The 15965-nt window shown below is 38.2% G+C and overlaps 1 protein-coding gene across 2 annotated transcripts in view; it reads left to right on the top strand.

The window, feature by feature from the left end:
- The window catches only part of lrp2a (low density lipoprotein receptor-related protein 2a), a 62563-nt gene that overhangs the window by 20693 nt on the left and 25905 nt on the right, over positions 1 to 15965 (top strand). For both annotated transcript variants that reach the window (XM_047814975.1, XM_027164565.2), the window contains exons 19-43: positions 49 to 179; positions 1117 to 1254; positions 1524 to 1805; positions 1932 to 2171; positions 2270 to 2389; positions 2551 to 2667; positions 2757 to 3137; positions 4080 to 4328; positions 4875 to 5086; positions 5225 to 5409; positions 5633 to 5861; positions 5960 to 6137; positions 6262 to 6390; positions 7228 to 7394; positions 8106 to 8249; positions 8392 to 8501; positions 8759 to 8936; positions 9024 to 9237; positions 9608 to 9847; positions 10543 to 10731; positions 12392 to 13312; positions 13409 to 13574; positions 13772 to 13930; positions 14038 to 14327; positions 14569 to 14769. In XM_047814975.1, the coding sequence (XP_047670931.1) occupies positions 49 to 179; positions 1117 to 1254; positions 1524 to 1805; positions 1932 to 2171; positions 2270 to 2389; positions 2551 to 2667; positions 2757 to 3137; positions 4080 to 4328; positions 4875 to 5086; positions 5225 to 5409; positions 5633 to 5861; positions 5960 to 6137; positions 6262 to 6390; positions 7228 to 7394; positions 8106 to 8249; positions 8392 to 8501; positions 8759 to 8936; positions 9024 to 9237; positions 9608 to 9847; positions 10543 to 10731; positions 12392 to 13312; positions 13409 to 13574; positions 13772 to 13930; positions 14038 to 14327; positions 14569 to 14769 (5570 nt within the window). The remainder of the gene's footprint in view (positions 1 to 48; positions 180 to 1116; positions 1255 to 1523; positions 1806 to 1931; positions 2172 to 2269; positions 2390 to 2550; positions 2668 to 2756; positions 3138 to 4079; positions 4329 to 4874; positions 5087 to 5224; positions 5410 to 5632; positions 5862 to 5959; positions 6138 to 6261; positions 6391 to 7227; positions 7395 to 8105; positions 8250 to 8391; positions 8502 to 8758; positions 8937 to 9023; positions 9238 to 9607; positions 9848 to 10542; positions 10732 to 12391; positions 13313 to 13408; positions 13575 to 13771; positions 13931 to 14037; positions 14328 to 14568; positions 14770 to 15965) is intronic.

The raw sequence follows: 15965 nt of genomic DNA, 5'->3' as shown, positions 1-15965 counted from the left end.
TCTCAATCTGTTCCTATTCCCTCTCCCTGTTCTATTGTCACTCCCTAGCTCCATGCGTTTGTATTGGGTTGATGCTTTTTTTGATAAGATCGAGCACAGTACTTTTGACGGGCAGAACAGATTGTCACTGGATCGGATTACACAGATATCGCATCCATTTGGACTTACTATTTATGGAGGTGGGTATTCATATTTATAATCATAACACTAAAATATGTTATAGCTATAAATATTTTATGAAGTTTACACAGTGTTAGTTTTTAACCTTTTTTACCAGTACACCAGTGTTCCATTTTGCAGACAGAATTGAAATCTACAAATGTTATCTGACATTTTATCAGACTTCAATAAAATAAATATATATATATTTTTTACTGCAAGTCTGATATAAAATTAGGCAACTGTTAGTTTTCAAAGCGAGTTTTAGTAGTTGAAGATAACATTTCAAATTGTACATGCTTATGAACAATCACTTGGGGCCTCTCAGAGAGCAGAAAAAAGCTTTGTTTTAACGTTGATGATATAAACATTTATGTGGAATGAACTATTTTTTTAAACCTTTTCTATATTTTGCACACAGTAGACTAGGTAAAAACAGAAACTACAAATTCTTAAAAGCCTGAGCATCTATTTTCATATTAGCTATTAAACACCACTGTGGACCTCGACCTACAAGGAGACAATCCCATTTTACATTAGAAAAATTTTTTTTAGGGTTTTAATGAAATGATGTGAGACATATCATCCTATCACTAATATTAGCTTCCACACCTTCCAAAGCTATGAAATCCAAAATTAGCAATTCTTAAATCACTGACTGCAAATTAGAGAATTATAGAAAACTTCAAAAATCAGTCTGATAAAACAAACTAAACTAAGGTAAAATATAATATAATATATTATGCATACCACATTTGCCATGGGATTAACATGCTTGTAGAAATAATAATCAAAAAATATATATTTTTACCTAGTCTTCTATTTATATATATAACCTCCTGTATTTGTTATATTTTTATAATATTATATATATTAGATTTACTATATCACTAAAGTAAAAAAATCATGGGTCAAAGTTCATTCACTTGTACTGTTTCATGTTTACATCTGCTGTAGGTTATGCATACTTCACTGACTGGCGTCTCGAAGGAATAGTCCGTGTTCGGAAAACAGACGGTGGAGAGATGACCGTTATCCGGCGAGGAATCAGCCACATTATGCATGTCAAATCTTTCAATGCTGAGTTGCAGACTGGTGAGGGGCCTGTCATCCATTCCCTCTATCATCTCCTTATCTCTTGCTCTCTCTTGTTTTTTTCTTTCTCTGCTCAATCCTGAAGGGTTTGGGGGATACGTAAGTGCAGTATATCAATGTGTTATAAGAAATGACTCTTCAACTTTTCTTCAATGTAGGTGTTTTCTTAATATTATATTAAAAACTGATTTGGATGTATTACAATTCACATCTACTTTACTGAACGATTGTGTTCTGCATTTTCACAGTTTTCTTTCTTTTTCACTTAGGTTCGAACTTTTGCAACAGGCCATCAAATCCTAACGGAGACTGCAGTCACTTCTGCTTTCCTGCACCATACTCCCAGCGGGTGTGTGGCTGCCCTTACGGCATGAAGCTTGCACCCAATCAGCAGTCCTGCGTGGATGATCCATCCAGTGAGCCACCTACACTGCAGTGCGGCTCCAACTCTTTCTCCTGCTCCAATGGGAAGTGTGTCCCTAGCAGCTACCAGTGTGATGGTGTAGATGACTGCTATGACAACAGTGATGAGGCCAACTGCGGAACTAACAGTAATAAATCTAATTGAGATTTCTATACATTTAGGAGCTGTGCAGTGGAACCACTCCTTTAAATGTAAGACAATGTATTTATATTTTTGTCCTGTTGTGGATTAACAAAAAAGTTCTACTCTTCAGACAATACCTGCTCCCCCTCTGCCTTCACCTGTGCCAACCAGCGCTGCGTGCCTAGGAATTGGCGCTGTGATGGACACAATGACTGTTTTGATGGCAGTGATGAAAGAGACTGTCCTACCCAGACTCCAGGCACATGCCAGGCTGACCAGTTTAGCTGTGCCAACCACCGATGCATCCCACGCACTTGGCTCTGTGACACAGATAATGACTGTGGTGATGGATCTGATGAAAGCAACTGTGGTAAGAAACTTAATTGTTTTGTGTTTGTTTGCTTCACATATATCCTGTAAGATTAAATATTTCTTTCTATTCATGATTTTTTGCTTACTGATTTGTAGATGCTATAGGCACTTGCCACCCAGGTCAATTCCAGTGTCCTGATCACCGTTGTATTGATCCATCCTATGTGTGTGATGGAGACAGAGACTGTGTGGATGGGGCAGATGAGCAGGGCTGTGGTAAGAGTATACATATATATATTGTAAATTCTGGGTTTCCCTTCGATTTACCCTCTAAAGGAGTAATGCATCCGAGAAAAGTATGCCTCATTTACTGTGGAATTATACCCCTTAATTATTTACTTTCTTACTTTGCAAATATCCTGTATTTACTGCTGCAGTTTACAATTGTACTGGCTATGAGTTCAAGTGTGCCAACGGACACCAGTGTGTAAACTCCTACTACCGCTGTGATGGGGTTTTTGATTGCAACGATCGCTCTGATGAATCTGGCTGCCGTAAGTTTAATATGCTTATATCACTAAGGTTATTAAAAAAGGACATAGCCTTTAAGTTAATGTGAACAAGATTCCTATTCGTCTTGTAGCCACCAGACCACCAGGCATGTGTCACCACGAGAGCGAGTTCCAGTGCCAGTCTGATGGAACCTGCTTGCCCTCTGCATGGGAGTGTGATGGTCATGCAGACTGTGAGGATGGCTCGGATGAGCATCATGGTTGTCCCCCACGCACATGCCCTACCTCACTGTTTCGTTGTGACAACGGCAACTGTGTGTTTCGTAGCTGGCTTTGTGATGGGGATAATGACTGCCGTGATGGCAGTGATGAGCGTGACTGCCCTACTCCACCATTCCGCTGCCCCAGCTGGCAGTTCCAGTGCCCTGGCCACACAGTGTGTATCAATATCAGCAAAGTGTGTGATAATACACCTGACTGCCCAAATGGAGCTGATGAATCCCCGCTTTGCAGTAAGTCATTACATCTTTTTTCTCTGACCTCTAAGGAGGAATGCGTTAAGATATTCAGTAGGATCAGTTTAGCCAACATAGCGAAATTGCTTACAGATACTGTACAGCACTTTTAAAAATTTCCAAATATGCTGCATTTGTAAATATTTCCATATCTGTTTACCTGTTTATCCTGGTCTACTTACCATACAAAGTTTTGTAAACTCATTCAAGTCTCCAGAAATGTTTCTGGAACATTTGTAGTTAGCTTTAAGATGGAGATCTAATTATGAAGCTGAGGATCTTTAAGCGTTAAAGATCAGTATCTTCTTTATAAACACTAGTTACACAAATGCAGTTAATATCAAAGAAATGTTTGCTGTATTATAGATTTTTTTTTCTTTGGTGAATTAAAAACAAGTACAGAAAAGGTATAAATGAATGATTTTGGGGGTAATTGTGGTTAAGAACTGCTATTTATATGTGTTTTATAATATGGTTTAAAATTACGGCTTTAATATGTGAAATCATATGTATCAAATCATGCATGTGTGGCTCAGATCTGGTAATTTAAAGTGATCAGTGATATCCCTTTTCCATGTTCCCCTCACTGCTTTCAGATGAGCATTTACCAGGTAGGTCAAATCCTTAATCACCACAATCCTTTGCATGTAACTCTGATTTACCCCAGTGTCTGTTTTTCTGTACTTACTAATTATTCAATTATAGACCAATCATAGAGTGTAATTGAAGCTGTAGTGAAAATGTTTAGTGCCATTTGTGACACTAATTCTAACTGTTTCTTATACTGCACTATAACACTTTATGTAGATGTGTTAAAATGCATGTGTAGTATACTGTATGTCAAGCTATAAGTAATATTAAAAATGTCGAAAGAGAAAATAGAATTATTATGGCTCTGAAATTGCTTATGCATTATTTGTTGTTGTATTTTTTCTTTAGACCAAGAGATTTGCTCTGACAACAATGCAGGCTGTACTCACGGCTGTATTCAGGGTCCGTTCGGGGCACAATGCACATGTCCAGTTGGCTATCAGTTAAGCAATGACTCAAAGACATGTGAGGACATAGACGAGTGTGATCCCCCTGGCCTGTGCAGCCAGCATTGTTTTAATGAGCGAGGCTCCTTCCGCTGTCACTGCCAAGATGGATATACACTCGAAGGGGATGGACGCATCTGCAAGGCCACGGGTATGTACAGTATCTCCAGAGAACAAAATAATTTTGGATAGCCAAGCTCCAGATGCAGAGACAGATATACCCATTTGTGTTTGGTGACATGAACTCCTTAAGAAATTAAATTGACACAATTGTAGCTTTAGAATTTGGGATTATAGTAGGACTGGAATTGGTGGAATTGGGCCATGTGTGAGTTCTGTTTCTCCCTCCTTCTCACTGGCCTCTGATCGGATTACTGCAGATAAGACAAATAACATATATGTCAGTCAAAAACGTTCAGATGGGGTAATTAGGTTTAAATCACAAGACAAAGGCTTGTTTATGAGCTTCTGACATAGAATCATCCAGCAGAGAGATAACCTGCTGAAGAATGCTGACATTTGATATACTTTCCTTTTTTTTTCTAGACATTATCACAGAGCTCCTTTCTGTGTTACTCTTAAGCTGTCTAAGGGTTTATAACTTTTTAATCTAATCTTGGACTGATAGCAGGAGCATGCTGAAAATGTGGATTTGCAATTTTGGCATGACAATGATGTTCTTTTTACAATCTGACAGGATCCCGGGAGGCCATTCTGCTGGTGGCCAGTCGTAATCAGATAATAACTGATGACATCATCTCACAGCCGAATGTTGTGCGATCACTTGTTCGAGACGGACGGAACATTGTGGCAGTGGATTTTGACTCTGTGACAGATCGTGTGTATTGGTCTGATACTACACAGGACAGGATATGGAGCACACATAAAAATGGCAGTGATAGGACAGTGGTAATGACTTGGATCTTCTTTAGTGAAGCTGAAGAGACTTGTTGTGCAAAAAAACAAAACAAAGAGAAAGTAGCATAAATAAATGCTACAGTATGTATTTGTTCACATATAACTGACAGTCTTGCTTCTCACTTGCAGATCTTTGACAGTGGTGTGACAGTCACTGAGAGTATTGCAGTTGACTGGGTGGGTAGAAACTTGTACTGGACAGACTATATCCTTGAGACTGTAGAGGTGGCCAAACTGGATGGCTCCCATAGAGCAGTGCTCATCAGTGAGAATGTCACCAATCCTAGAGGCCTTGTTCTGGACCCCAGGAACAGGTTAGTGTACTGATGCACATACCTAAGAAAACCACAGTAAAATGTGTATATAATAAAAAACATAAAACTGGTGCTGTTACCACCCTGATGCTGAAGATTTTCCTATAGAAGCGCATCATTTATACCACACCATATTGATTTACCTTAATTAAACAACAGCAACATAAAATTAATACTGTATGTGTTAGTGAAAACTAATTCTTGCCGGTTCTGTGTGTTTCAGTTTTCACCTTATGTTCTGGACAGACTGGGGAAGAAACCCTCGCATTGAGAGAGCCAGCATGGATGGCAAGCAGAGGACCACCATTATCACCAACAAGCTTTACTGGCCCAATGGCCTAACTATAGACTATCCCAATAATCTACTCTACTTTGCTGATGCCTACCTGGATTTCATTGACTACTGTGATTACAATGGAAACAATCGCAAGCAAGTTCTAGCCAGTGATCTGGTGAGGCAGCCTTTGGTACATTTCCAACTATGTAATTTAAACCTTTATTGACCTTAAAACATGAGAGTAAAATTTTCCTCTTATCTCTCACTCAAAAGGTATTACAACATCCACACGCAATTACCATTTTTGAAGATTTTGTGTATTGGACTGATAGATACATAAATCGTGTGATCCGGGCCAACAAGTGGCACGGAGAGAACCAAACAGTGATGCTATATAATGTTGCTCAGCCCATGGGTCTGGTGGCAATGCATCCAGTCAGACAGCCGCCAGGTACATTTCTAACATTCTAACAAATATTAGATTATGACCAATAGGCATGTTTTATTTGTATAATGACCTGTATGAATTCCCTGGTAATTTGTTTCACCTGGTTGTGCCTCATCTTTTCCACTAGGTGATAATCCCTGTGCAGTGAACCCCTGCACGCATATCTGCCTTCTGTCTGCTGTTGGCCCTAGGTTTTACTCCTGTGCTTGTCCTTCAGGCTGGGTGCTGACTAATGACCAGCTCACCTGTGCTAGAGGTATTGCACACTACACTAGCTCTGAGAGAACCATCAACCCTTTAGTGAAAGTAGCAAAATTCTTTTGTTTTAGGCTGGTGTTTCAGAGGAACTCATAGGAATTAAATATTGCATTATTAAGATCTACTGTCCTTCAAAATATGATATAAAGACTACTTTGTGTAATCCAATTTTTCCCCAGCAAACAACCATTTGTTGCTGGGGAAAAAGTGACCATGACTTTTTATGGATTTTCTTTTTTTTTTTGCAAATGGTTAATCTCTTCATCCCTAAAGAAACAAAGTAGTAGTCATCAGTAACACTGGATATATTTCATGAGACGCAGATCTTGTCAACAGCATCCCATTTTCAACTTGCTCTCTCCTTCAAGGCAAATATTTGTAATTGTAAAAGCTAATATCTCAGCTTGTTCTTAAGCTTGAGCAAAGACAGGAGAGCTTTAATCTTGAACCCAGTAGTTTCTCTTTAAGGCTACTGTCTAGCCACTCTCAGGTTTCAGGTTGTGTCAGCAATGTCAAGCACATTTTGCCCTAAGAGATGAATGATGAGCTCAGATGAGGAATGAATGAGTACCCACTGATTGTAATCTCTGATGATACAACAGAATGTGCCATCAGAGCAGAACATTCAACAATGTCTTTCTAGCCAAGTCATGACAACAGTTATATTACTCTGTCTATTAATCTTATGACATTATGATTTTATCAAAAATTTTAGTGTATTAAAATTTAGGTCATGAAGCCATTGACAGAGCAGTCATAGTGTGTACATAATTTAATTTTTTGCATTTGAATAGACTGCTATATGTTATGTTACTTGCGTAATATTATTTTACAGTGGACGATCCTTTCCTGGTGGTTGTTAGGGACAGCATAATTTATGGTATTTCACTCAACCCTGATGAAAAAAGCAACGATGCCATGGTGCCAATTGCTGGATTGCATAATGGATACGATGTCGACTTTGATGATGCTGAGCAGATGATCTACTGGGTTGAACACCCTGTAAGTCTAAGAGAAAATTTATTTGATTGGCCATCTAACTTGTATTGTTAATGAGTCACAGTGACACCCCTGACAGTCCTTTAATAATCTTATTTTACAGTCTGGGGTTATTTCATACTTATTTCCACATATTTTTCTCATCAATCAGTGCATGGTTTTTAAATATGTATCTAAATATGTTATCTAATATTTTAGATATGGGAAACAGCATCGAGTCAGATGAAATTCAGATTCGTTTAATTATTAATAAGCACTGCTATCTTAGTTATGCTATTTTAGTTCATTGCAAAGGAATTTGAGAAGTTGAGAAATATGAAAAAAAATATTATTAGTGAGTGAATATAAGTAAATGTTTGAAATGTTGAACTGAATTAATTCATTGCGATTACTTTGAGACTTTCATCTGTGTCTCCCTTTAACTGTAACTGCACACTGTCACAAAAGCTCCTTCTCTTGATTGTTCTGCTTCCAAAGTCACAGTGACAGCAAGCAGCTTTCTCATCTGTGTCATTAAACAAACCTTTATATAAACATTTATATTAAACTGATAATAATAAATTTATGCTATGCTTACAGTGTCTGTTAAGGTGATCTATTGCCTAGTATGAAAGCACCCTTAAGCACCCAGTCCATGAAATCATTCTGTATAATCATTGACTTGATTTTCTATTTATCTTTCACACAAAATAAGATATTGTTTCATCAATACAGGGTGAGATTCACAGGGTGAAGTCAGATGGAACTAACAGGACTGAATTTGCCCCAGCAGCCATTCTGGGATCTCCAGTGGGTTTGGCCCTTGATTGGATGAGTCAAAACCTATACTACACCAACCCATCCTCGCAGTCCATTGAGGTTCTATATTTTACAGCTATGCATTAATAGATCATTTGAAAAATATTAATATATAATATACATAATTTCCATTTTCTGGCAAACATATTTTGTTTAAATATTGTCGGACATCATTTAACTTGTATAATGTATGTTTATGTAGGTTCTTAGGCTGAAAGGAGAGGTCCAGTACAGGAAAACTCTCATCACCAATAACGGCACCCCGACTGGAGCAGGCTCACCGGTTGGCATAGCAGTGGACCCGGCACGTGGGTAAGGCCCAGTTTAGCAGCACCTTGTCATGAAGTCTGCCAAGTCAGTCTGACTTCATGACATCTGCTTAACAACACAGCCCGTATACAGAGGCTGCTAGAAATCCCAACCAGCACTTAGTGCAGTCAGTGTAACAGTGAAATGACACCAAGAAATAATATACTTAGTACAGCATTAACTAAAGCTTATTTTAGTCAATCCAGTCCTTATAAGGCATATGGTTAATAAGTACTCTATAACTGCTGTGTGTGTTTCAGGAAAATGTACTGGACAGATCAAGGAACAGAGAGTGGCATTCCAGCCAAGGTGGCTTGCGCAGACATGGATGGGTCCAATTCGGTAGTACTATTCACCAACAACCTGGACCATGTGGAGTTCATCACTATAGACATTAAAGAGAACAAACTTTACTGGGCAGTTACAGGAACTGGAGTGGTAAGATGCGTCTCTTTTCATAATTTGACACACCCTTATATGGACAAAATGTAAAATATATATATGCTCTTTTAAAACCAATAACAGATTGAGCGAGGAGATCCCAATGGTTCAAACCGCATAACAGTTGTTAATGGCTTGTCTCACCCATGGGGTGTGGCTGTGCATGGGCCCTACCTGTACTTCACTGACAGGGATTTTGAGGTGATTGAACGTGTGGATAAAGCCACAGGATCCAACAGAGTTGTGCTGAGGAACAATGTTCCTGGACTCAGAGTTCTCAAAGTACACTACAGAGAAAGTGAGTAAGAGTTATTAAATAAACACATTCACAAATATTCCACACTTCATTTTTGTTATGACTGTGACTAATAACATTTTTCGGTGATTACTGGTCTTAATTTGGAAAGACATTTTGAGGTGTTGAGGTCAAATTAGGGATTGTGTTGAGCAGAAATAGTGGTCTTTTTGTTTGATCAATGGACAGGTACTCAACAGTGATTTTTGTTTATCATTGTCCAGTTCAAGTGGATGAATCAGTGTTTTGAAGGGATTTGAACTGTAGTACTGCAAATAGACATTTTAAAATAGTAGGGTTTTGTGTTATTACTGTAAATATACTGTACATATGCACAACTCTTCTCTCATATGCATGATTCTTCTCTCTCTAGCCTCTGCTGGCTCCTCAAATGGCTGTAGTAATAATGTTGGTTCATGTGAGCAACTGTGTCTGCCTCGACCTGGCGGCCTGTTCTCGTGTGCCTGTGCTACAGGCTTCAGACTGAATGCTGATAACAGGACCTGTGCTCCGTACCAGTCCTATGTGGTCATCTCAATGCTTACTGCCATCAAGGGATTCAGCCTGGAGGGAGTAGATCATTCTGAAGCCATGGTACCTGTGGCAGGGAGAGGTGGGTTTTGTACATAGCTGAATGTGCAGTAGTTATGTTGTATAATGGAGAACATTAGTGATGTTTTTTTCTATAATGCTATATTTTGTGGTACAGAAAAAACTTTGAGTATACCTTTTTGCCTTTAATTGTACAGTCATCTATATATTAGCCAATAATTCATGAAAATATTTTAATTATAAAACACAGTTTTTAGTGCCCTCTTACTTTATCCATCTTTGGAAACCACCATAGACCCAGATATTAATATAATTTATAGACCATAGACCATTTTAGCACTCTAGTGACACTGACATGGTAGTGGTGGGTGCTGTATTGAGATATGCATATCAGGGACAGTAGGGCTGCTGCACTCATAGCAAAATAGTAATGACCCATTTATAGCCCATATTCATCATATTGTCTGGTTTACACATTGCTGTGGAATGACAGTGATTGACTCAACCACAACCACAACTTTGATGGTTACATCTGAGTCACTTTCACCACAAAATTCAAATGCTGGACAACCATTTTTTACATTTTGGGGATAAATTGTGCATAGCAGATGGACTACTGTCAGTAATTGGCATATGGTAGATTTCCTTGATTAAACTGTATCAATAAAAGATAGGAGTACTGAAGTGGCCAGTGATTGTATGCTAACAATTTCTATGTTCATTCAGTGAAGTAGTGGACATGTGTTTGTACCTCAGGTCGAAATGTTCTGCATGTAGATGTGCACATGCCCTCTGGGTTCCTGTACTGGTGCGACTTCAGCAGCACTGTTGCCTCTCAGAACGGCATCCGGCGGATAAAGCCTGATGGATCTGGATTCCGCAGTATTGTCACCTCTGGGATTGGGCGCAATGGGATCAGAGGCATTGCCGTGGACTGGGCAGCAGGTGTGTTTTTAATGTTACTCTACACTTTGTCAGTGGAATGCGGTCACGATATATAACTTTCACAGAATAAATATGTTGTTAAAGGACAAGCTTCTGTATGCATCTTTTGCTTGAATGTGAGGAACATGGTAGAAAAGTTCAGAAGTCAGAGTTTGCCTAGGGGTTTAAATTTGATAGTGTATAAGATGTCCAAGCATAAGAGGCTTTTCTGAAGGATCACAGGTGATATGGATATGGTGTAATCTGAGGAATTCCGGTGGTTTGGCTATGATCTGACTTTGGTGTAAAAGTGTACAGGGTCGATGGCTGACTGAAAGTTTTCACTAGAAAGTATGTAGCTTATCTGTTTGTAGTGCCAAAAAACTCTGGGAATTATATTTTCACTGTAATTCCACTGTATTACTTTGATTAATTTTTATTTAATTTTTTATTTTCATTATAGATTTTCCTTAGTCTACATTGTTAATCTGCCTAAAATTGCCAGAGATTGCATATTTCAACACCAAACAACAGACAGCATCACTGAAAAGTTACATTATTATAGTGACAAAATAAAATAAAATATCACATTTTAATATTAACTGTTTAATATTAACCACCACATTTCACCAGAAAGTCTTCAGTTTACAATGCTGTAAGTCCCTGGAATACTACTTGAGGGATGGAAACTGTTCTTTCAAGATGTTCTCAGACTTTATGTTTTGATGATGATGGTAGATAATGCTGTCTAGCATGTCTTATAGGTGTTTTAATTCAATGGAGACCTGGTGACCTTGAAGTCCATAGCTTATGGAAAAAATTATGTTTGAAAAAACATAATTTTTACATTCATCAAACTATTTAATGAACTCTTGAGCCCCATGGATCGGGCTGTGTTACTTTGATGTAAGACTTCCATTAGCAGGTGATCAGTCAGAATATCTTTATTCTAAGTGGACATTACAACACAAACCATATCAACAAAATGCTCCCACAACATAACAGAGACACCATTTTGTCCTTTAATTTGTCACCTGTCTGTACATGTCAGTATACCAACATAAAACATGAGTATTTGTTAAAAAGGAAGTGCCTTGTGATGGTGCATTTATTCTTTCAATATGTCAATTTTGCTTCAGCTATGCAATTCTTTATCTATCTATCTATCTATCTATCTATCTATCTATCTATCTATCTATCTATCTATCTATCTATCTATCTATCTATCTATCTATCTATCTATCTGTCTGTCTGTCTGTCTGTCTGTCTGTCTGTCTGTCTGTCTGTCTGTCTGTCTATCTATTTATTTATTATGGCTCAGGTATTTAGTTCTCCCACTTAGTTTCAACAGAGTTTCACTGGGGATAGACTTAGAGCAGAGTAGGAACAAAAATGCTGAGCTACAATACAAGAAGATTTATTTTTCTTTATCACCACCTTTAAACAAGCAAAAGACAAGATTCCTCGGATTGATTAAACAATGAAAGATTACAAAATCATAAGTGGATTTGAACTGGCTGATCTGATTTCACCTTCACCTTAATTGAAATGAAAAAAGTACACAGTATATAGTTATACTGTATATATTGTATTGATTATTAGCATAGTTAGAATATTTATTAATTAACACAACAATTGACAACACTATACTGTAAATCCTTTTCTTTTTGTATTTGGACAGGGAATCTGTACTTCACTAATGCCTTCTTGACAGAGACCTACATCGAAGTTGTTCGACTTAACACCACTTTTCGACGTGTTCTCCTAAAGACCCAGGTGGACATGCCACGTCATATTGTGGTTGATCCAAAAAACAGATTCCTCTTCTGGGCTGATTATGGTCAGAACCCCAAGATTGAAAGAGCTTTCCTGGATGGTACCAACCGGACCGTGTTGGTCACATCTGGTATTATCACACCAAGGGGGCTTGCTCTGGACCACAGGAACGGGTATATCTACTGGGTAGATGACTCATTGGACATGATTGCAAGGGTTTTGCCCGATGGAGGTGAAACGCAGATTGTGCGGTATGGAAGCCGCTACCCAACTCCTTATGGCATTACTGTGTTTGAGAATAATATTATCTGGGTGGACAGGAACCTGAAAAAGGTATTCCAGGTCAGTAAAGAACCAGACAACACTGACCAGCCAGTTGTGATCAGAGACAACATTAACATGTTGAGAGACGTCACCATTTTTGACCAGCGGATGCAGCCCTGTTCAGCACAGGAACTTAATAATAATCCTTGTTTAGTGTCTAATGGAGGCTGTTCTCACTTCTGCTTTGCACTTCCTGGCAGTCAGACAAGGAACTGTGCATGTGCCTTTGGGAACCTGGCTGTGGATGGTATGACCTGTGTGGTGTCTCGTGATGATTACCTCATATACACTACAGAGAGTACAGTTCGCTCACTATGGCTTGACCCTGATGATCATTCCCTGCCTTTCCCTGTGGTCAACGTGGCCCGGACCTCAGTGGCACTAGATTATGACAGGCTTGACAACAGGGTTTATTTCACCCAAAGCTCTGGAGCTGGACAGAGCAAGATCAGTTATATTAGCTTATCATCTCCTACTTCACCTGCTACCGTGGTGGCTTCAGGTACTCTACTATATAAATAATATATAATGTTACCTATTTGGAGTTGGACAAGCATGTTTAAGTAATATGATATGTCTGCATCTTCTTTATATGTAGATCTGGGTGCTCCTGATGGTATTGCCTATGACTGGATCAATAAGAGGATCTATTACAGTGACTATGTTAATCAGACCATCAACTCCATGGCTGTGGATGGGTCACAGAGAACTCTTATAGCTCATGTGCCCAGACCACGAGCCATCATGCTGGACCCATGCAGTGGGTAGGTTTCTATCACCTTTTGGTAGAATATATTATAATAATATTATTGGTGTCTTATGTCTTCTTATGTGCCTCATTAAAAATTATTTTGAAGTTCTTGTGAATAAAAATGTCCTTTAATTATAATATCCATCACAATTGCTCATCTTGCTACATGTTTCTTTCTATTCATATTTAAGAATTTTCTTCTGTCTTTAGATACATGTACTGGACTGACTGGGGAACTAATGCTAAGATTGAGCGTGCAACTCTGGGTGGAAATTTCCGCACTGAGATTGTTAACAGCAGTTTGGTGTGGCCTAATGGCCTTACCTTGGATTATGATGAGCAGAGACTCTACTGGGCCGATGCCAACTTGTACGTTTCTGTGCCATCCCTTCATACAGACCAATAAACCAGCTATATTATCTTTCATCCACAATCCATAAATTGTTGTATTTTCGTTTATTTCTTTGCTTAATCAGACAGAAGATTGAGCGGTGTTCTTTGACGGGTACTAACCGAGAGGTCATTGTAAGCACAGCCATTTACCCATTTGCCATGACTGTGTATGGACAGCACATTTACTGGACAGATTGGAACACACGCAGCATCTATAGAGCGAACAAGCACGATGGCTCAGACCAGAGAGTTATGATTCAGAATCTTCCATCTCGACCTATGGACATCCATGTGCTGTCCAACAGCAAACAGCAGCAATGCAGCAACCCTTGCCTACAATTTAATGGAGGCTGCAGCCATATCTGCACTCCAGGTGATGGACAACATGTGTTAGAGTTTATTACATTGATAAATATGGAAAATTATTGTTTGTTTAAAGGATCATACTGGCATGCAGCTACCTATTGAGTCTCTGTATCCACAGATCAGTTTTGCAGCGTGTACAGTTAATTGTTCATGTTATTTGATTCATATTAATAAATCTCTATTTAAGTCTCCATTAATTTATAGATTTGTCTAATTTCTACTAGTAACAGGCAGTTTGCTGTGTTTAGGTCCTCAGGGGGCAGAGTGCCAGTGTCCATCAGAAGGTCGCTGGTATCTGGCTGACAACAAATACTGCATCCCTGATAATGGCACTCGCTGCCAGCCAGGCCAATTCACCTGCATGAATGGTCACTGCATCCGTGCAACATGGAAATGTGACAATGACGATGACTGTGGTGATGGCAGTGATGAACTGGAGAGAGTGTGTGGTAAGCTGAACTTGTGTTTCAAGCCATATAGTCTTTGACCTAACCTGTACATTCATAATCCCAAATAAAACAATATTTTTACATATACACTACTAACACACTACTAGTCTTTTCATTTTTTAGCACTTGCTATGACTTTACAGAACCTGAATTTGACTACAACTGGATTTTTTCTCCAGAACATGAAAAGTGCTAGCTGGAGCACAATTTGTGTTGATGACTAAAAAAAACTTAATTAATATCAGCTATGCAATTAGCCTAGCTTGCTGTCTCAAGTCAATGTATTATTATATATTAAAATTAAATTAAAACTTGTATTAACAAATTTTTTAAGTCCCGATTTAACTCCAGCATTTGCTTGCCTTCATTATAGCTTGGAGGCAGAAAATGAACAAAAGATGAGCTGCTGTATGTTAAAGTATGATGTCACATTGCATACCAGTGAAAATCCCAATAATAACTGCAATTTGATTTCGCAACACTGGATTATGGGCAATGAAATATTTTTGAGTCAATATTGTCATAAAAAGCAGTTTTAAATTTTGCACTGATGGTTGTAAATAATCAGCTTATTAATGATTGGTTGATTTGTGATGTGATTCTGACATTTTAAATGCTTTAAAATCATGCTGCAAATATATTTTTCTAGTTTTATCAATAATTTATGTAGTGTAATTTTTTTTTTTACATTGGTGGACTTGTACCACTGCTATTGTCTCTGCTCAATCTTCTGCTAATGTGTAATTTTCTGCCTAATGCAATATAATGTCTCTGTCTCCAGGATTCAAGAGTGATTTCATTTTTGGTGTGTATGATTATGTTTCTTTGATCATCTGTGTTAGAATTAATATAGATTTGCCTGCATTTAACAACCTATTATTAGAAATGACTAATCAATAGAAAATACATTGCTTTTTTGCATGCAGTCCCACAAGTGGCGGTATTTATTTCTCTATCAGGTAATATCTAGTGTTTACAAACTAACTTATTTTATCATTTGATATTAGTGTCTATTTAATCAAGAACCTTCTTGGAAAATTGGCTTGTATGTACTGCTTGTATGCTATGTAATATCTGCTTGTAACTACTTCACTAATAAAGTCTCTGGGTTTGGAAACTACTGGAGTCAGCATCAACATCACAGCTCAAGAATAGCATGTAAATTTGTTTTATTGTTATTTATGTTTTTTTAAAAA

Source organism: Tachysurus fulvidraco, chromosome 6, assembly GCF_022655615.1.
Source record: "Tachysurus fulvidraco isolate hzauxx_2018 chromosome 6, HZAU_PFXX_2.0, whole genome shotgun sequence".
Classification (NCBI taxonomy): domain Eukaryota; kingdom Metazoa; phylum Chordata; class Actinopteri; order Siluriformes; family Bagridae; genus Tachysurus; species Tachysurus fulvidraco.
This window is presented reverse-complemented; position numbering and strand designations above follow the sequence as displayed.